Consider the following 23012-nt stretch of genomic DNA (forward strand, 5'->3'; position numbering starts at 1 on the left):
TGGGTCTCAGTCTGGGGCTCCAGGATCTACAACATCTACATTGCATTATGCCAGCCTGAGTCCAACCATCTAGTCCCAGATTTCCTAACATACTCCCCAAAAGTGGCTGCTCTAGCCCTCTCTTCGTGATGCAGTGTGGGAAAACTTGACTGTCCAGGGGACAAAGAAAGTCAGTGCATGGGATTCTGAGAAACTTTTGGTGGATTCCCATAGCATGAGTCCACTAGGTTTCTGTCTATACTGCAAAGCAATAGGTCGGGATGGGATAGCCAACACCCAGCCTACCCCGGGTGCAAGGCAGGATAAGGGATGCCCTGAAGGTAAGGTCCTTCTGGCTCTGCCCTTCCACCATGTGGGGCCCTGTATCCAAGCCTTGGGTTATTGTGATTTGTATTTAGATAGTAGGGGGGTTAGACTTGATCCTGTATCTTAATTCTGGGTTAACATTGGATACCTAAACATACCCTAAATCGTGTGTGGACCTAATCTCGTAGGTGTGGCCAGAGGATGCCTACTGGATCAGGCCCCTCAGGCAAATTGATATTAAATAGCCCAGGAACCTACCACATAACATTTAGCCTATTCAGAAGGGTTCTCACCCCCACTTTTCCAGTCTATGAAGTATTACGTTGATGGAAAAATAGGATTGGTAAAACCAAAGTCCCCACTTTTTTGTAATTATTGTTTCATAAAAAAAACTAAACAAGGAAGGAAGGAAAGCCTTCCATGACTCTCATTTCCAAATCCAGGGATGGGAGCTCCAGTGAAATTTGTTGTTCTTGTTATTTATACATACAATAATAATGATATTTAGCTCTTATGTAATGCATATGTAATTCACAAAGTAAACAATCATGATGACCATTATACTTAAGGTGAAATTGATACAAAGAGAAGTGAAGTGATTTGCAAAGGTCACACAGTAGATCAGTGGTAGAGCTGAGAATAGAATCCACATCTCACCATGCTCCTTTCCCAAGCTTACTCCAACTTCTCAGAGCACAGTAATTATGGTATGAGTGGACATGAGGAGTGTGAGAACTTGTATATTCTTATCCCAATAATGCTCTTTAAACTAAAGTGTTTAATAAAAATAAAATGGTATTGCCATATGAAGCTTAACCTAGGCCCAGGAGTTTCTGAGCTGTAAGAACAGAAAATCTATATTTAGAATACATAAAGTTTTTTTCCTAATTTTTTTGCCAGAGATGATTTTATGCTCCCATTGCATCTAATTGCAATACCGTTTCTTTGAAGAGCAAAGACAATTTTAAAGTCATAAAATATTTGTACAGTTGATTATTGTTCCTGGGGTAAACTATTGCTGCCTTATTCTTCAAGTATTTAATGTGTCAATTAATCTTTCTAGCTTCAGATCCCTTTCTGGGATTCAATCATAGTTTTCTTTGAGAACATTAGCACTTCAGAGGGAGACTCTAAACTTCATATATTGCCCTTAAAGTCTAGCTCTGGGAATTGCATTAATTACTTTATTAACTGTTGTACTGTATTGGTATCTTTTTCATTCCTACATTGATTAAGGTAAAATAATATCATCATACTGTTCAATCTCTTCATTCAGAGAGTGAAAATTGATCTGAATCCATCATTTAAAAAAAAGGACCCAGTAAGTGTTTTATTATAGAGGCTGAATAGTGGAGGCCAGAACATTTGCAGGCTCTAGTCACATCAGTTTATTAAGAGAGGAGTAAGAGGGTACACGTTGTATTTGTAGAGTGCACCTGCTATGTAGTATGACCTACAAAATAAATCATGTTCATTTGCTGAAACAGTTTGTGAATTTTAAAAACCTAAAAAATCTAAGATGGGCAGAGCCAATATGTGCTTGACATGCTTGGCATTGTGATTAAGATTAAAGTACTTTTTATATGTTCAGGGTATTGTGAATTCATCTTTACAATGTGAGATGAAATATATTGCTGTTTTAAAACACAATTTTTTGTGCTTTTGAGCTAGCATTTATGCAGCCATCATACAGTACACAAAATAGACAGTTCTTGTGGAATGTTTCAAGATTGTGTAGTAAATGATGTAGTCTGTAGAAGCCCTGGCATGCTTGTTGTATAAGTAGACAGCTATATAATGTATGTAGTAGGAGACTGCAGAAACAGAAAAGATGGTCTTGTGCATAAGGAATTGAATGATATTCTTTTGAATTGCATTCTGTCCCTTTTTTTGCCATAGTATTCTTATTGTTGGGCATATCACATAAGCCAGACTTTTCACTCACCATAAGTTTCACATTTCCTGGGTGCCTGACTTGAGACTGCATGGTCAAATTTGACTCAAAGCTGTAATAAAGTCAAGGAGAACTCTGCTTTGAACATATAAATATCATATACATGCTAAGTACTCTGAAAAATCAGGATCTGGATGCATGGAGTTAGACAACCACAGTTGGTAGACACTTTTGAACTTAACTTTCTCTGTGATTTAGTGTCCCATCTGTCAAATAGGCATGATGATAATACCATCTGACAGGCAAAAGTCCAATTTCATGACCCCTGAGGCACCGAAGAAGCCAAGATCTCACTTGGTGCCATCAGCACCCATGCCACTTCTGGCACTGAAAAAGCATAAGCACACAGCACTGATGACCCTGCATGTGGCACCGCTGGCACCGCAAGTAGCAGCCATACCACCCTTGGCACAGCAGCATTTCACCACAGCAGAAGAGCTGCGAGTAACATCTGTGCTGATGACCCGCTATTTGGTACAGACTGTACACCTATGTCTAGCGGGTTCACTCCACTCCTGCATGCTCAGCACCCCCCCCCCATTGTCTAGCGATGAAGATGAGAAGCCTCTCATCAGCACCACCACACCTAGGTATTCTCCACCAAAGCAGCCTCAGCAACAGGCAGCACTTCAACGACACCCACCACAATGGTTACCACCTCCAGTGCCACTGCCAGTCAACTGGCCCTACTGAGACCCCTAGGTACCCTACAGAGCCCAGCAACCACAGCAGGCACAACCTCTGTTCCATCAAGGGCCATGTTGATACCTTCCCTTGACAGGTCTGCATGCCAAGAGGAGGATGAACCATGTTCTAGTGATAAGGAAATTTCTGCCTCTTCCCCCAAAATCCACATACATATCATCTTTGTTGCCTGATGACCCCTGATGCCCCCTCCTCCCAAAGCAAGAGATGATTTTCATTTATTTCAAGAACTGTACAAGAGGGTTGCAGATGTGCTGGAAATCTCCCTACTGAGCCTCCCTGAAACCCAGAACAAGTTAACTAGCATCCTACATGTTTCCTGCTTCCGCTTCTGCTAAGCTGGCATCCAGTGGACCCAGCCACTATGGACCCTGCCAGAGTGATCTGGCAGACACCAGTTACAACCCCACCAATCTGTAAGAGGTCAGACCGTAAATACTATGTTGTACTACAGGGTGCTGTTCTCACACCCATCACCAAATTCCCTTGTGATGGGTGCAGTTAGTCAAAGAGGTAAACAGAATGTTGCCAGAATCACCCCTTATAACAAGCGCCTGGACCTCATGGGAAAGAAGGCCTATTCCTCCGTTTCCCTTTGACTCTGAATTTCGAACTACATGGTGATGTTCACAAAATATACACGCCACATTTTTGAGCAATTTTCGCAATTTATTGAAATCTTCCAGATGAGAAGAAAGACCAGTTCAGAGCTAATATAAACAAAGGGACTCTAATATCATGAACAGCTCTACAAGCTGACTTGGATGCCTCTGACACTGCATCCCACTCCATTGCAACAGCTGTGGTAATGGAGAGCCTCATGGCTCCATTTATCCTGGTTTCCCCAGAAAGTGCAAGTCACAGTGGGGAGGACCTCCTCTTCGTCGTCCCTCCATTCACTGAAATATTCCTACGCCAGGTTGAAGACACTTGGCATTCATGTACCTGCAACAGAATGCAAGCAGTGAAGATATTTTACACAGAGGTGCAAACCGATGCCTTTTAGCCTACCACAGAGGCACAATGACAACAGAAGGAGGCAATGCCAAACAACTCCTAGACAGACTCCTGACCAGCCATCTACATCTCAGTCCTCGATTTTGAGGCAAACATTTTGAAGTTCAGGTCGAGAGTCAGGTATAATGCACCTCTGTTTAAAGCAACCACATCCCTACCAGTTATTCTGCAGACATCTGGCTCCCTTCTACTCCCAGTAGTCCTCTATCACGATGGACAGATGGGTATTGGATATTATAAAGGGCAGATACTGTATCCCATTTTCATTTATCCCCACTCAACCACCTGCTCCATCTGGGAGCTATCGAATCTGTGCCTCAGTGCTACAGAGGCAAAGGGGTTTACTCCCATTACTTTCTCATAATAAAAAAGTCGGGAGGATGGAGACTAATCCTCAACCTGAGAATGCTCAACCATTATATACAATCACAATGGCTCAAGATGGTCACCCTCTCTACAATAATCCCTGCCTTAAACAAAGGATACTAGTTATCAACTCTCAACCTCCAAGATGCTACTTCCATGTGTCCATTCAACCAGCACACAGGAAATGCCTCAGGTTTGCAGTTCATGATGCACACTTCCAGTACACAGTGCCTCCCTTCAGACTCTCCACAGCTCCAAGGGTGTGTTTGAACATGCTTGCTGTGGTCACCGCTCACCTCCACAGACAAGGAGTCTCAATATTTCCATACCTCGACAACTGCCTGATCAGATCATGCACAAGTCAAAAAGCAGAAGTCAGTTTCTCTAACCAGATCACTATTCCAGACCATGTCCAAGTGCAAACTCCAACAGTTCAAACAATAGAATTTATTGCAGCCCACCTGGATTGCATAGAGGTTATGGCCTCTCTGCCTCAACAGTGGTTCCTTGCAGAGATTTGTGGACTGGATTGAACTGCTGAGATGAGGTCCACAAATCTCCACAAGGACATGTTTCCAGTGGCTAGGGCACATGGCAGCGGCCACTTCCATATGCCAGACTGAACATGAGACCTTTGCAACAGTGGCTGAGGACTGCATACAGACCACGTTTCCACAATATCAATAAACTAGTTTCAGTCACAGTCCGGGTCAAGCAATCCCTGGACTGGTGGATAGACCCAAGAAACCTGTGCATTGCAGTCCCTTTCTACAAGCATCCATCGTCCGTGACCATCACAACAGATGCATTTCCTCGACTGGAGAGCACACTCAGGTTCCCTCAAAACACAGGGACAGTGGTCTCCACAGGAATCCAGCCTACACATAAACATACTCAAGTTCAGAGCGGTATTTTACACATGCCAGCACTTTCTGCAACCTATACACAACAACACAGTACAGATCTTTACAATCAATCAACCATGCATTACATCAACAGGCAGGGAGCTGTCCAATCCAATTGCCTATGCAGGGAGGCTGTTTGTCTCTGGACATGGTGCATCACACACAACATTCACCGGCAAGCTTCATACCTGTTGAGTAAGAACAATGTCACAGCAGATGACCTCAGCTGGAATTTTAACTCCAATCACAAATGGGAAATGGACTCCAAAGTCCTCCATCAGCCATTCACTCGCTGGGGCTTTCTGACAATGGACTTGTTTGCAACCAGTGCCAACAAAAAGGGTCCACAATATTATCTGGCATTACACTCTCTTGGGGATGTGTTCAAAATAACGTGGAACACACTGCTTCTCTACACATTTTTCCCAATTCTGCTCCTTCATCGAGTAATCAACGAAATAAGACTCGACACAGCCACAGTGATTCTCATCACCCTAGCATAACCCAGGCAGACACGGTACACTTACCTGCATCAGATGTCCAAGAGAAGGCCATGGCAACTCCCACTGCTCCCTCACCACCTCACATAAGAAAGCGGACGAGTTCATCATCCATGCCTACAAATGCTTCACCTCCAGCCGTGGTTCACCTCAGTGAAACAAGGTTCACTGATCTGGTCAAACAAATCTTATTGAACAGTCGCAGGTTAACAACCAGAATATCATATGTATATAAGTGCCGGAGATTCTCATTATGGATAGAACAAAAATGTTTAAATCCATCAACAGTACCACTACCCTACCATCTTAGAATATCTGCTAGAATTAAAAAATTCGGGGCTCTCTTTTAGTTCCCTAAAGGTTCACCTTGCAGCCATAACAGCTTTTTATCTGTCCGTTGGCGACAAATCTGTTTTCACCCACCCAATGACCAACTGCTTCCTAAAGGGTATACAGAACACTTACCCACAAGGCCTCTGGCTCTAGCTTAATTTAGTGCTTTGGGCTCTGATCTGCAAACCATTTGAACCTTCTTGGTAGCTGTCACATCTGCCAGGAGGATGCGTGAAATTGGCGTACTGATAACAGACCCCCCTCCCCCTCCTTCACAGTACAAGGTAGTCCTTCGTCCACACCCAAAATTCCTCCCTTAGGTCCCAACTTCTTTTCATTGCAATGAACCCATAAACTTCCTGTGGGGTGTTTTTTTTTTTTTTTTTTCTGAAGCCTCACACGCACAGTAGGGAGGCTGCATGGCACACGCTGGATATCCACAGGGTGATTGCATTTTATTTGGACAGAACTAAACAAATATGCATGTCACCAAGGTTATTCATATCCACCACAGAGAGGTCCCTGAGCATGCCAATTTCTACCCAGAGGTTATCCAGGTGGATAGAGGACTGCATCAGATTGGCTTATTCCACCTTTGTCCGGGACCCTCCATTGCAGCTACGTGCACACTCTACGAGGGCTATAGTGGCTTCTACAGCTTACCTGCACAGTATACTCTTATGGACATTTGTAGATCTGCAACATAGTCCTCAGTTCACAGGTTTTCAAAGAACTGTGCTCTTGAAACTTACCAGTCCCACATCACTCGCTTCAGACAGACAGTCCTAGCTACTCTCCAAGTTAGTGACCAGCAGAAGCATCCGCCTCTGAACATGAGTATTGCTTCATAGTCACCCAAGGTGGAGTACCCACAGGGACACTCCTCGAAGAAGAGAGGGTTACTCACCTTGTACAGTAATGGAGGTTCTTCAAGATGGTTCCTCACCTCTGCTTCAGACATAAATGCTTTCTGGATCTGAGAAGGAACTAAAGAGATGGCAGGCTGCACACACAGAGAAGCATTACCACGTGTGCCATCTGCTCCACTTATGCAGCCTACCGAAAGCACTTCTACCTAAAATCTCTGACTAGTGGCGCCACAGACACCTAAGGTGGAACATCCACAGGGACAACCATCTTGGAGAACCTCCATTACCGCACAAGTAACCCTCTCTTCTCAAATTGGGGCTCCTGACCCAAAAGGGAGTGGCAGGGGCACAGAGATACTGCTACACTTACTTCTGTGCTGCCTTCAGAGCTGGGTGATTGCACAGAGCAGCTATTGCCTGGGCATCCAGCTCTGAAGGTAGCACACTGCTAGCAGTAGCACAGAAGTAAGAATGGCAGTACCATAGTGTGTCATTCTTACTTCTGTGCTGCCATGCTCTCCAGGCTCCTAGTTGAGAAGGCAACACACTGCCAGCAACAGCACAGAAATAAAAGTAGCAGTGCTGCAGCCTCCCCCACTCCTACAATAACCTTATGCCCCCCCTCGACTCCTTTTTGGGTAAGGATCCCTAAAATTATAACAGCACATTTCAGATTTAAATAGCAGAAAAAATTAAATTTATTTTTTTAAACCTTATGACCCAGGAAATGGACTGTGAGTTTAGTAGGGCCCTATTAGTGACCAAGCCAGGGCAATCCTTTGCAGATATTGCCTAAAAGATTATATCTTTGAGAATGCAATGCCTTCTAATAATATGCAAGGACATTGGTCAAGAGACTGAAAGAAGAGCACAACCTATTGAATATCCAAAAAGTGGAGCTCAATTGTTTCTCTGTTCATCTCAGCCTCTGCTTGCCACAGGAATGAGGTGGGCTTGGAACAACAGAGAACTGTTTATAGATTCCTACTTCTTCACCAATTCAACATGAGCATCTGTGAAAGCATCCGGGAGCTACTCTAACTTATGCCATTCTAAGCTTAAGTGATTTGTAGCATGTCAGTGACATCCCCCCACCCTCTTTGCTTGCCCAGGAGCCATTTCTTGTGATATACAACAGTATATGACTTCATAAGGGAGGTAATGTTTGCCTCCATTGGCCATTTATAGCCTGAATCCCCCTCTGGCACTATACAGGGGCCAGTATTTTCAATGTCTCAACTTTGTGGGTGGGTGGGTGGTTATCAAGCAGCACCTTAGGTGAATATTAATCTTTCATCACTGGATAAGTATCTTGAATAAACAGAGAAAGAGTCCTGGCTTGAATAGTAAATATTTCCATTTCTACACTATACACAGGGTTTTGGTGGCCTTTCATGGATTATCTTGAATTGTAATACTGCCTTTCTTTGTTTGGATGTTTTTTCAAATATCTGTTTAAGTTTCAGTGAAAGAAAAAGGTTTATTTAGGTTAAGTGATTTTCCAATTTATGCAGAATGGCTAACCTTTTCCTTTGAATTTGCTTACTCAGCAAGTTCTTTTACTTGCAGTTGTTCCCGTCCAGCATTTGACATTTAATTTGATATAAATGACAGAATAAAAAGGAACATGTCAAGGTATCAATAAACGACTTACCACAGTACTGCTAAAATTAGGAGTCTGCCAGCCTTTCCTTTATAAACTCTATTTTTGAGTGGACTTCAATGTAGGTTACATAAAGATATATTAAAGATAAATGGGATGATTTTTGTATGCACTTGTATTTCACCTTAATCTGCTATACAGTTAAATAAAAAGACACACTGTCTGGATAGTTTAGTCAGTGTTCTATTCTCATTTTATATTTACATAATACATAATGTTAATGTATACAGGCAGTCCCCGGGTTACGTACAAGATAGGGACTGTAGGTTTGTTCTTAAGTTGAATCTGTATGTAAGTCGGAACTGGCGTCCAGATTCAGCCGCTGCTGAAACTGATCAGTTTCAACAGCGGCTGAATCTGGACGCCAGTTCTGACTTGCATACAGATTCAACTTAAGAACCCCAGGCATCCCCAAGTCAGCTGCTGCTGAAACTGATCAGCGGCTGATTCCAGGAAGCCCGGGATAGGGGCTTCCTGTAGTCAGCCACTGGTCTGTTTCAGCAGCGGCTGACTTGGGGACGCCTGGGGCAGAGCAGCTGGGGTGCTGCTGGGTTGGTCCAGTAGCGCCGCCGCTCCTCGGCGCTACTGGACCAACCCAGCAGCACCCAAGCTGCTCTGCCCCAGGTGTCCTGATTCAGCCGCTGCTGAATCTGACCAGCAGTGGCTGAATCAGGACGCCTGGGGCAGAACAGCTGGGGTGCTGCCCGGTTGGTCCAGTAGCGCCCAGAGCGGCGCTACGGGACCAACTGGCAGCGCCCCAGCTGCTGTACCACAGGTGTCTGGAGCAAAGCCACGGAGCACGGGGGCAGCGGGACAGCCCAGACGCGCCGTGGCTGTCCGCTGCCCGCGTGCTCCGCAGCTTTGCTCTGCTTTGCCCCCCCCCTCCTCCTGGTCTGCAGACCAGGGGGATGGGGAGGGCAAAGCAGAGCCAAGCCGCGGAGCGCGCTGCCAGCTGACAGCCCAGACGCTCTGGGCTGTCAGCTGGCCGGGCGCTCCGCGGCTTGGCTCTGCTTTGCCCTCCCCCTCCCCCTCCCCCTGGTCTGCAGACCGGGGGGGGAGGGGCAAAGCAGAGCCAAGCCTCGGAGCGCGTGGGCAGCGGACAGCCCTGTCCGCTGCCCACGTGTTCCGCCGCTTTGCTTCCTCTCCCTGGTCTCCAGCAGACCAGGGAGAGGAACCCCGTTCGTAACTGCGGATCCGACATAAGTCGGATCCGCGTAACTCGGGGACTGCCTGTAATGTTCCCCTGAAAATGATTTTGTTTTATTCCTAATATGCAACAAAAAAAATAGTAGCTATTAATATCTTGTTTAAAGTAAATACTCCACTCCAAACACATTCTGTCTTTTCAATGAGGGTGGGTAGATGGTGTTGGATTCCCAAAGGGCCTAACGTTCATATTGTGAAAAACCTGATCTGTAAATTTTATTTTTATCAATTTTTTCAATTAAAATACAAAAAGCATAACCACATTAAAACCTACTTAAATACAGTGGCTGAATTTAGTTATGTTAGAATGGAATCGTAAATACCCTAAATATCTCTTGACTAAAATTTGCTGCTTCTGTACTGCAGGTGCTAAATGTGTCTCCTAGCCCCATTAGACAGGCATGTGTTAGCGTAGCTCTGCTTCAGCTAGAGCAGTGGTTTCCAACCTGGTGGTCTGTGACAGTACTGTAGGGGGTCTATTGAAAGCTGGAAACTGAGAATCTCCATACCGGCAGCCAGTGAGTCCCTCCGCCCATGTTGCTTACCACACAGCTATATTGCTTGGGGAGGAGGTGTGTACATAATATTTTAATTGATTGAAAAGGGGTCCGTATGCTAGAAAAAGTTGGGAGCCACTGAGCTAGAGCACCAAAAATATCAGGATTTCGTAGTACTGGCTAGCCATTGGAGCCAGGCAGGCTTGTTCTTGGGATGGCTAACCCATGCCACCAACAACAGCACAGTGTTCACTAGCTCATCTGTTTACTAGGGCTGGTTGACACATACCCCTTCTGCAGTGGCGACATACCCTCAGATCCTAGAAAGCTATGAATAGTATGAGCAGAGGGGGCAACTGAAAAGTAATTTAAATGCAGCACTTACATTCTTCTAACAGCCTTGGGACAGCTTTAAATTTTGGTGGTTGCAAGAGCCCATTAGGATCTGTTACACTTGCCGGGGATTAGTGGAATGCAAGATGCTTGAGCCTTTCCTATCATTTTAAAGAGTGTAGAGAAGTCTTCTTTTCCTATTGTACAAGAAAACAAAGCAAAGGGGACTCAATAGGAATCAAGGAAAGGACCTTTTACAAGACACTTTCAAGATAAAAAATATATTCTATAAAAAGCTCTTTGTAACAATAGCTTTATTAGAATTAAAATACTTATTTAAAAATTAATATTATTTTTAGCCTTTATGATGTTTGTTGACCTGGTGTACTTCACTCACATTGGAGAGAAAATTAGACTGCTTTATTTAATTCATTCTCCAATCCATTAAAATTAGTTACATTCCCTATTCTATTTATGGTATTACACAGCACCCAAAGCTGTATTTTAGATCCTTCTAGAATTATTAAATAAATCAAGGAGACTAATGTCTCTCAAATGCAGTTCCTCTTCATTCCTCTCCTTGTACAGGCAGTCCCCGGGTTACGTACAAGATAGGGACTGTAGGTTTGTTCTTAAGTTGAATCTGTATGTAAGTCGGAACTGGCATCCAGATTCAGCCGCTGCTGAAACTGATCAGTTTCAACAGCGGCTGAATCTGGACACCAGTTCCAACTTACAAACAGATTCAACTTAAGAGAACCCCAGGTGTCCCCAAGTCAGCTGCTGCTGAAACTGATCAGCAGCTGATTCCAGGAACCCCGGGGCAGAGCAACTTGGGTGTTGCTGGGTTGCAGGTCAGTTTCAGCAGCGGCTGACTTGGGGACGCCTGGGGCAGAGCAGCTTGGGTGTTGCTGGGTTGGTCCAGTAGCGCGGCCGCTCCTCGGCGCTACTGGACCAACACGGCAGCACCCCAGCTGCTCTGCCCCAGGCGTCCTGATTCAGCCACTGCTGAAACTGATCAGCAGCGGCTGAATCAGGACTCCTGGGGCAGAGCAGCTGGGGTGCTGCCGGGTTGGTCCAGTAGCGCCAAGGAGCGGTGCTGCGGGACCAACTGGCAGCGCCCCACCAGCTCTACCACAGGCCCCGGGCTTTGCTCCACGTCTCACTGGTCTGCTGGGGGGGGGGGCACTAGGGAGACGCTGCAGACCAGGGAGACACTGAGCAAAGCCGCGGAGGACCCGGGCCGGACCGCGGCGCTGATCTGGAAGTGCCGTGGTCTGGCCCGGGTCCTCCGCCGCTTTGCTCAGTGTCTCCCTAGTCTGCAGACCAGGGAGACGCTGAGCAAAGTGGCGGAGGACCCGGGCCGGACCCGCGGCGCTTCCAGACCAGCGCCGCGGGTCCGGCCCGGGTCCTCCTCCACTTTGCTCCCCGTCTCCCTGGTCTGCTGGCTCTCCCAGCAGACCAGGGAGACGGGGAGCAGCTTTTCTCGCCCCGGAGAAGGCGGGCGGCAGGACCAGGCGTCCCGCCGCTCCAGTCCTCCGGGGCGAGAAAATCCCCGTTTGTAACTGCGGATCCGACATAAGTCGGATCCGCGTAACTCGGGGACTGCCTGTACTGCTCCTTACTCCTAGGCAAAACTATATTACTAGTGTGCATGTGTGGTTTTTAAAAGTATGTGATAAACGCTGTTCTTAGAAAATGCAAGGTTGAAAAAATAACTCTTGCACTTGTATCACATTATAGTGTGGCTTGTGGTTCTCCTTAGCTTCTACAGTGGAGAATTCTACATTCCATAGTGTAGAACCCTAGGAAAGCCCTTATTTCTGCACAGATGGGCTTTGCCTGTGAGGCTGATACCAGAAGAGTAGAGCCTCATCGAAGGCAGATCTGGTCCCTGAGGGTGCAATGATATTTTAGGTATCCTGTGTTCAGCTGTTAAATGCTCTAATGATCAGGATACAGATCTTCAACTTAATATCAGGCTCTATTGGGAACCAGTGGCAGAAGAATGCTGAGCTGATGTGCTATTAGTAACTTCTGTGCTGATGAGATCCGCTACTGCATTCTGGTGTTTTCATAACAAAATAGAGTGCAGTGCTATTGCCTAGGAGGAAGGTAGTTATGTATTATTGTGACTTTGTTGTGAGATTTGGGTTTTCAACTCTGCTAAGAAATGCTTTTCACAATGATTTCTATTGGATTTTTAAAATAGTCTGTTAAACAACATCATCATTTTGGGCTCAAAATACTTGAGTGTCCATTTACACAGCCTATGCTAAAGCCTGTGCAGAAACCGAGTTTATGAAAGAAAGGCTGCTAGTTCCCCTAAACCTACCAGTACTGCTAGGATCTCTGCATTGCATATGGACTGAAGTATATTATGTAACATTTATCTTTACTTTGCTGCTGTATATTATACAAATCACATTTTCTGCCAATTGTAAATTCTTAACATAAATATTTTAGCATTACCAAGTAATTCAAATTGGTTCTGAAAGCAATTCTGCTAAAATTTCTACACATCAGAAAAAATTTATCTTTTACTGTTAATGCAAACAATGCAAGTATTTTGTAAGTAGAGCAACAGAGATATGATAGATCTTTAATTTGAGCAGTAATAATAATGCCTAAAATGGACATGCAAAAAGCTTATAGTTAATCTATATGGTAGTTATACCATAGTGTCACTATAATCATTGTTATTTTTTTGTGCTGCAGTAAAGCCCAGAGCTCCAAACTGGACTGTGGCTTCAGTATGTTGTACACACTTATAACCATTACTCCAAAGACCTTGTAATTTAGCAAAGTCAAGACATTACAGTTGGGTGTAGAATAGAAGTGAATGACAAGGAGGTGGAAGACAAGTGTAACATTTATAGCTTGCATATGCAATCTGATCCTAGGAATGCTGTTTTGAGTTTGTTTAAAAAATAATTAAAACAGGTGCATGAGAAACTCTAAGGAAAGCCACCTCCCGAGTTGTTCTCAATAGGCATCATGACAGAGGAGAGTCTCTTGAAGTTATATTTTTTTTCATTTACCCTTTCATGATGTAAAATTAATATTCAGTCTCATGCTGGCTCAAATCTTTGTCTTGCCACATAGAAGATCAGAATTGAGAACCTGAGCTTGATCCTAAACTAGAATAGAATACATTTTGTGTTAGATGCAGATATGTAAAACTATGTGCAAATGTGCATGTGTAGCTCCAACAGGCAAAACCGGACCTGAGACCTCTGGAGCTTAGTGCATTAGCCTCTACGGCTTGAGCTAAAAGCCAGCTGATTCTCAGCTAAGGCTGTAGAGTAAAGTCATTCTCTCTGTCTGTAAGTGGTCTAAGCACTACTACATGGTACAGTGAACCACATGCAGAAACTGTGGGGGTTACATATGTTGTTCTTTAAACTGTGGATTTCCTCCCTGACACGAATGAAAGAAGGCTGGTCTTTGGAGGTGGAAACACCATGACAATGGAGCCTTAGGGGAAAAGAGAAGCTCAGAAGATTGCAGTTTTTGTCTGTGTATGGATTTCTTGTGAGCATTTACTAAACAAAAAGACAAAAATGGACACTTGTTTTAAATGCCTAATTTCCATTATTTTTAATATGAATCAGGGCTACGTTTATGCTAGTATGGAAGACTGTCCCCTTAGTATGGGACTGGTTTGACTTGAAGTAGGAAAGGGGAAGATGGTGGGAACTTACTTTTTACAATTGATCTGCAGGCAGCCCGACTCAGTTCTGGCTCATGCTGGATCCTGGGTAGCTGCCTGCCCACCTGGCTCCTAAAATACTTTTAATGCAGAGCTGCAGCAGGGGTAGCATCAGGCATGAGCAGGGACTGAACCAGGCTGCCTGTCCACCGGCTCCTAAAATACCAGTGCCACAGTGGAGGTAGCTCTTGGGACCTGGTGCCAGCCAGGATTGAGCCAGGCTGCTGGCCAGCCTTCTAAAAAAATTACAGGCGGGGGGGAGAAGGGGAATGCATGTAGTCAATAGCATTAACTAATAAGGTTTTGCTTATTGGCTAATCGTTTAATCGACTACACTATTACATCCCTAACTTTCACTTTTGTGTACACTTCTGGGCTTGGTCTGGAGCATGGCCTCTAGGACTCTGCAGGCTGAGAGAGTTTGGGGTTTTTTCATACAGAATTCACTATGCTTTTAAGAAACATTATGTTTGAAAATTGAAAGAGATTGTGTAGTTTGTCTAAAATCAGTTGAAGTAATGGTTTAAAAAATGTGAAATACAATAACTCTTTGTTTACTTTATAGAACACTTTACCTGCATTGTAAAGGTGCTTTTTACATTATTGTATACCCAAGCTCTGGCAGCATTTTCTGTAAAATGCAGTGTTGAAGACAGGGTGGTGTGGAAGAACTCTGGAGCTCTGAAAAAGGTTGGTCAGTTAAAACTACATATCGGTACAGTTGTTTGTTAACTTGTGAAACATTTATTAGTATAGTGTATCAATACAATGGTAAACTTAATGAATAGATGTCACCTAGCATAGGTATGTTAAAATGTGTTTAATTAAATAATCATGTAAATGCTGAAAAATTCAGGGAGCAGCTGGCTCCTCAGGAGCTGGTGCATGTGGAGAGCAGCTTTTAAGCCAGCTCCCCATGCAGACCAGCTCCTGCTTTCCCCCCCCCTCCGTCTCCCTTCCCCCCCACCCTGTGCTGCTGCCTCTGTATCAGAGGCTGGTGGGAGAGGGGGATGCAGCTCTCTATGTGTACCGTGTAACTATGAACGTTAACCGATAAGCCCAGGCTCATAGGTTAATTGTGTATGTGGTTACACTTTCACATCCCTAGCCAAGCATCATTACAATTTCATCTCTCTTTCTACCACTCTGTAAGTAACGAGTCAGACTTGTTTTGTGTTAGCTTAATCTCAGTGAACTCTATTACATGTTTTGGCATAAGTAATTATTCCTGTGATACATTAAAATTCTAGTATTGTTATATTACAGATTTGTAGAGTTGTGCTCAAAAGCTTACATACTGCCTCTGTATCTAGTGATATCAGTCCTTTTCTGATAGGAGCACTGATAATTCTTCTGCTTGTCAAGAACAGAAAGTCCTTCTTATTCTTTTGTGTGTGTGTGTGTGTGTGTGTGAGATTTTATGTATTTGAATGATAATGAAAATCTAATAAAGACTCTATAATATAGAAATAGATTTGGGAAGTTTCACAATTTGCCATCAATGAAGAACTGATTTAGAGACTGACACTAAGACTTTTTTAGAAAATGGATTCTGTAGCTAGCTACAGTGGAATGGAATAGCATAGAGTATTCTCTCTATAAAATTGAAGTCCCATTAGATGTACCAGGTGTCAGTCTTAGGCCTTACCTATGCTTCTCGACAAAAACTGCCTTTGGGTGACAAAACCACTGTGTCCCCACATTACAGTGCAACAGATGTCATGATATATGGCCCTCTTTTGCAACAACAAACTTCCAGTTCCACAAAGGACTTTTGTCTTTGCACTGTTGACTATCATGCAGTGTGTACCAGGTAGGATTTTGGTTGAGTTTACTGGACTGCAGTATGTATCCCACAATGCTCTGTTTAACCACTCTGGACATCACCTTGAACTTGGCTGCCCTTCAGCCACGTAATTTTTACAAGTAAAGAGATGCCTCCCTCCCATCTGCAAACTCCAGGAAATTTAAATCCATTTCCTGTATCTGTGGCACATTGTGTGGTGGTTTTCATGGGTTCTTCTCAAGGAAATGGGTGGTGGCTATGAGTGTGAGTCCAAGCCCTGCACCTCAGTGCTCCACCCATGAGGAAATAGTTCACCCTTACTCTCATTGAAATCATGTGAGCAACAGCATGTGGCCACCAGCTGGAGGATATGATCCTTCTAAAGGTCCAGCCTGCCACAGAGACACCTCAATCTCCCTTACAGTCTGCCAAAGGCACATTCAGCTACCACCATTTGGCAGCTCCTTACTGCTATCCAGGTGCCCTGTGTAAGTCTTCATGATCCAGGGCTGCAAAGGATAGGCCACATCACCTAAGATCACCATGGGCATTTCCACATTCTCCACTGTAAATTTCTGGGCTGGAAAGAAAGTGCCAGCATGCAGCCTCCTGTACATGCCACCATTCCTGAAGATGCATGCATCATCCACTTTTCCACAACACCTCACATTTGTGTCTGTGAAACACCCATGGTGATCTGCAAGCACCTGAAACACGATGGAGAAGTACCTCTTATGATTGATGTAGTTTGCAGCAAGGTGGGATGGTGCTATAATGGGGATGTATGTCCCATCTGTTACTCCATCACAATTAGGAAAGCCCTTTTCAGCAAAGCCAGTCACTTCATCATTCATATAGTGTCAGTCCTGTCCATCAAAACATAATTTATTGCCATGCACACTTGCAGAAATATTGCCCAGGTGGTAGACTTGCCCACTCCAAACTGATTGCTATCTTTCAGTTGTGAATCTGGAGTGACCATCTTCCACAAAGCAATGGCCACATGCTTTTCTACTGAGAGAGTAGCTCTTATTCCAGTATATTTGTGCCTCAGGTCAGAGGCCAGTTCAGCACACAGCTCCAGGAAGGTTGCTTTACGCATCCAAAAGTTCTGTAACGACTGGTCTTCATCCAACACCTGCATGACAACATGGTCCCACCACTTGGAGTTGGTTTCCCTAGCCCCAAAACAACAATCCCCTGAGTACATCAGGTCTGCTATATCTAAATTATATATCAATTTATCTTCCTCCGATTCTGATTAATCTGAATTGGAGTCTAATGAATCCAGGTATCAATTTGATGAGTCATTATTGTCCACTAGTAGGTCCATAGTTAGGTATGTTGCAGTGCATCATGTCTTCTGCACACTGCTCACGATAAGGGCCAGAAGGCTAGAATACGTGTTTTTTTGCTACAGTTGCTCGAGTTGGTACAATGGTAAACTGGGAATCCAGGAATGTCTGGGAAGAAAGAGATAGCTAACTGGACATTTTTCATGCCTAGCACTATGTTGCACTTTCCCACAAGGCTTAGCAAGTGAAAGTGATGTAAGACACTGTGAGATGCATACCCACAATGCTTTACTCTTTCTGATGATGAGGAAGTTGCAGATGTGGCCATGTGTTGATGGCACATGTACCAGAAAAACCGATTTGGCAAGTTTTCAGTTTTGGCGACTTTTGCCTGTCACCAGCACTCTTGTCACCAAAACTTGCAAGTGTAGAGCTAGCCTAATATATTAATTTCAGTAAATAAAAAAGGATGGTAGCAAAGAAAATATGGAATTTTCTAGTTTTGTTCATAGTTATTCATCCACTAGCTATGCACAGTCTTCTCAAAATGCAATCTGTGGTGCTCAGTTAACCAAGCAGCCAGAGGAAGAAATTAGTAATATTGTGGGCCAGGCAGTTAATCCTCTTTCCTCACTTTCCTGCCATTTGTAATATTTACAAGGAAACTGAGTCATCTGGTAATCTGTGTAATCACAAATTGGTCATGCTGGTCAGCACTTACACCAGCATCTTTTAAGTGCACGTCCAGAAGGGGCTAAGTGGCAATTTCATTTTGTCTGATCCTCTATTTAATATTTGAGCCTACTTTGCAGTAGCATGATGCTGCATTATTGTTAAATAAATGTTTTTTTTCATCAGATACTGTCATAATAAGAGTTAAATTTCAAACCCACAGTTTTAGCAAGAGTTCTGTGCACTTTTCTGTTTATTTTAATGAGACCAAAGTGATATACTTTTACAGGTGTAAATCTGTGATAGAAAGTGCTTGAAGTAGATAAGAGGGCTGTCACTTTATATTCTTTCACCGTCATCTTGATAAATGTAGGTAGCGTTTTTATTTCTTCATAAAATGCTAGTAGAATGGGTCAGGTTTTATCTGAACATACATGTTAAATGGTTCATCAACTATCTACTGTGAAATATTTTATCGTATGAAAACAGAATGATGGCATACTGGAGTCCGGTTTGCTACATACAAAGACTTTTCCTCTCTGGTAGAATAATAGCTTTTTTAGCACATAAGGGAGTTTGTGCTTTAGGGCTGCAAATTATGTTCATGGATCAGGGAATGGATTTATAAAGTAGCAGAGGTTTTTGTTTTTGTTTTCATTTTAAAGGTACTCGGTGAAACCACTTGACATATGCTGCAAAATATGTTTTGGTAGCATATTTTTGTTTTCTAGAAAGAAAAGCTAGCATTTTCATTGTCACACCTGTGTGTGATGGATGTTAACAGCGTTATGTGGGTAGTAGTTTTACATTGAATGGCATCATGCTGCTGACAGCTATTCGTGGTTTGTGTAGGGAATCAAAGCGAATGGTAACTGAAGCCATATCAATTCCAGAAGGTTGACATATCCTCTCTTCCCCCGCCCTACCCTGCCAACTACAGGAAGCACATTTTAGGAAGAGCACGAGATAGGCAGAGAACTATTCATTGGATGCTGAATCCAGCCTGCACTCTTCAGGGGTATGTCTACACTACAAAGTTAATTCGAACTAACTTTGATAGGCGCTACATATGCAAACCGCTAGTTCAAACTTAATTCGAACTAGCGGAGCGCTTAATTCGAACTAGGTAAACCTCATTCTACGAGGACTAACGCCTAGTTCAAATTAACTAGTTCGAATTAAGGGCTGTGTTGGAATTAAGGGCTAGCCCTCCCCAGCTTTCCCTGGTGGCCACTCTGGGCACCACCAGGGAAACTCTTCTGCCCTTCTCCCGGCCCCGGAGCCCTTAAAGGGGCACGGGCTGGCTACGGTGCCCGCGCCAGGTGCAAGCCTGCCAGCACCCAGCCAGCAGACCCTGCACCTGGCACGGCTCGAGCCGGCCACCTGCTGCCACCCAACCCTCAGCCTCTTCCCGCCTCTGCCCAGGTCCGCAAGAGGCGGGCGCCCGCCTGGTCTAGTGCAGACATCATGGACCTCATCCACGACCTCTGCACTAGGCACAGGAAAGTGGCCGTCTAGGGCAGGATAGCTGCCAGCCTGGCCACCCAGGAGCAGGTTGGCATGAAAATCAAGGTGGTCCACTGAGACCCCCGACCCTGAGCCCTGAGCTTAGAATGGCCGTACTGGGTCAGACCAAAGGTCCATCTAGCCCAGTAGCCTGTTTGCCGGCAGCGGCCAACACTAGGTACCCTGGAGAGGATGGACCGAAGACAATGACCAAGCCATTTGTCTCGTGCCATCCATCTCCAGCCTTCCACAAACAGAGGCCAGGGACACCATTCCTACCCCCTGGCTAATACCACTCCATGGACCCAACCTCCATGACTTTATGTCACTTCTCTTTAAACTCTGTTCTAGTTCTAGCCTTCACAGCCTCCTGCAGCAAGGAGTTCCACAGGTTGACTCTTTGCTTTGTGAAGAAGAACTTTCTGTTGTTAGTTTGAAGCCTACTACCCATTCATTTCATTTGGTGTCCTCTAGGCCTTCTATTATGGGAACTAATGAAGAACTTTTCTTTATGCACCCTCTCCACACCACTCATGCTTTTATAGACCTCTATCATATCCCCCCTCAGTCTTCTCTTTTCTAAGCTGAGAAGTCCCAGTCTCTTTAGCCTCTCTTCATATGGGACCTGTTCCAAACCCCTGATCATTTTAGTTGCCCTCCCCTCTCCCACCCTCTCTCTTCCCCTCTCCCACCTTCTTTTCCCAGTCTCCCCGAGTTTTGTTCATTAAAGAGAGTTTCTATTTTTGACCACACGTGTCCTTTATTTTGTACATCAGGAAGGGGGGCTAGGAAGGGGTAAGTGGAAGGAGGTGAGGGAGGAATGGGGTACAAGCCCCCGATTGGGAGGACTGGACTGGCTCTGCGGGCTCCTCGGGGTGGAAACTCTCCTGAAGCCCCTTGATTGACCCCCCCCCTCCGGATGGCAGCCTGCAGCAAGTGCAGCCGTTCTGATGGCCGAGTGCTGTGATGTGCCAAGTGTGGGCACTCAGGGCACTCCAAGCCAAGACTGCTTTGCAAGTGGGAAACCCCTGAGAACTGTCTGTCCGGGGTGGGGGTCGGGTCCCTTTAAGCACAGCCCTCGGCAAGCCTAAGGCAGCAGCTCCACACTCTTAAGTCCTAATCTGATGCCCTGCAGGCACTGCTTCTGGCCATCCTTAACCTCAGTTCAGGGTCCACTCAGTGTGGACATGCTAATTTGAATTAGCTTAGTTCGAATTAACTAATTCAAACTAAGTTAGTTCGAATTAGTGCTGTAGTGTAGACATACCCCAGTAGACATAATCCAGAAGAGGCAACTGAATCATCTCTGGTAGCTCCTGACAGCAGCCTTTCTTCCTTCCCTGTTTCTGGCAGATAGCTTAATACAGCTGGCATGTGTGCAGGGCTACAGGTTCATGTAGTAGCTCAATGTCAAGTGTATTTCTCTACTCCTTTTCCTACTGAGCTCAGCCACGAGATTACGTGAAATCCAGTCCAGTGAAACCATAATCGCTGTGCAAGCTGTATGTAGCCTTTTAGTAACCAAGAGAGTAAGGCAGGAGGAACAGTTGTGAAAGGGGAGCAAAACAAGAATAAAAGATGTTATGACAGACATTGAAGACCAGGGAGAAGAATAGACTGGAAAGGATAGCTGAGAGTGTGAATGGGCAGATGATAGGATTCAGAGTCATAGAGAGAATGGAGCACAGGGTGAAAAGAGAAATATCTCTTTGCCAAATCATCACATGAGCATCCAACAAAAAAAGATTGGAGGCCATTTGCTTAGAGTAGTGATGGGCAACCAGGGGAGTAGACAGCCATGCTGGACCCCTGGATAAGGTGTGGGGGAGGGGCTCTGCAGCTCTGAGCACTGCCCAGAGTATGCCATGTCTCCTGCCCCAGCCCTTCGAACCACCACAGTGCACCATGCAGCACTCCATCAGCAATTAAAGGGTCCAGAGCTGTTGCAGTAGCAATGGCATGGAGCCCCAGCCCTTTTGAATCAGTGGACTCTCGGGTAGTTACCCCTTGTTGCCTTTCTTCTCTGCTCCCCAATAGCAGGCCTGTGGGCAACCTAGACTAGTGAGTGGGCCTCATGAATGCCTCTCCTTCACCTCAACAGGCTGCAAGATTGTCCTAACCAAGGTCTCCCGGGTTAGAGCAGTTTTGCTAACTGCGCTTGCGTACCTCGTATTTGCAGGGTGTTCCGACTGAACCATAGGAGCACTTTAATTGGATGCAGATAGAGCACACGACTCTCAAAGTTAATGTTGTGTGCAGTCACCATGCTCCTCACTTTATGTGCCTTGCTTTACATGAGTGCCAATTTATTGATACCAGCAGGAAAAAACCTACTTTGATGGAAACCAGCAGAATGTGGCAACCCTGTGCAAGGACAATGGTAAACAAAATGTTGTGCAGGCCCCACAAAGAACCCTAATGTACTGCAGTTTGCCTAGCCCCTTTGGTGAATTTCACCCGTAGTAAGTTTAAACTGATGGAGATGATTAATTTTGTTGTACACTAGGAAAATGAATGTCAATTTTTATACAACATTGTGTGGTAGAGGTTTTATATATTACGGGCCACTTCATCCATTCTGGTATTTTTAAAAAGAATTATCTTGGAAACATTTTCTCTCTTTTTGTTGATCATGTTTATGCTGTTCTTACATGAACTAAAGTTTATATCTGATATTATTGTGTGTGTGTATTTTGGTGTAATTTCTGAAAAAACATATATGGAAGTATGCTGCTTATTTCACATGGGTTTTCTGTAATGATATGTGTACTTAACACATGATTATTATGGCACAAAGCTCAGTGGCTGATTTTGAAAAAAAAAATTCCATTGAATAATTTTTTCCTGTCTGTAACAGGTATTATACATTCTCTACATAGCATTACATTTTCTGGTAGCTTCTTGCTCATTTAGTATATCGAAATTGCAAGCATTTCTTGGTTAAGTTTAATTAATGCATTATAGCAAATTGCAGTTTCAAAATTGCCACTTGATCTCACTATATATGCTAAATATATTCCATCTGAAATGTATTTGATTTTAGTAGCTTTTCACTATCCAAATACTGTTTCAGTTTCTACTTGCTGAGTATTGTCATGTGGTACTTTTTTGTTCTTAAAACATCATCCTTCCAATGTCATATGTATCTCTTCTTTTTGATTCAGAATGTGTGTGTTGCTTTAAAGGAAATGTATTTCACATTTGCAGCTTCTGTAGAAACAGTTTTCTCCTTATTTTGTATGACATGCAATTTGAATCTTCCTTTTTCTTTATTCACAGAATACATCCAATGGAGAAAAGTCTTGGGAAGCATTACTCAGTCATGTGATTTCTGAGCTCTCTAAAGGGAAGATGTTTGAGGAAGGAGAAATTGAAGAATTAGCAATG

The 23012-nt window shown here is 44.3% G+C and overlaps 1 protein-coding gene across 4 annotated transcripts in view; it reads left to right on the forward strand.

The window, feature by feature from the left end:
• Window positions 1-23012, forward strand: part of UBR3 (ubiquitin protein ligase E3 component n-recognin 3) — a 240482-nt gene that overhangs the window by 201785 nt on the left and 15685 nt on the right. For all 4 annotated transcript variants that reach the window (XM_089779752.1, XM_089779753.1, XM_089779754.1 and 1 more), the window contains 2 exons: window positions 14932-15056; window positions 22905-23012. In XM_089779752.1, the coding sequence (XP_089635878.1) occupies window positions 14932-15056; window positions 22905-23012 (233 nt within the window). The remainder of the gene's footprint in view (window positions 1-14931; window positions 15057-22904) is intronic.

Source organism: Pelodiscus sinensis, chromosome 7 (assembly GCF_052426305.1).
Source record: "Pelodiscus sinensis isolate ZL-2025 chromosome 7, ASM5242630v1, whole genome shotgun sequence".
Classification (NCBI taxonomy): domain Eukaryota; kingdom Metazoa; phylum Chordata; order Testudines; family Trionychidae; genus Pelodiscus; species Pelodiscus sinensis.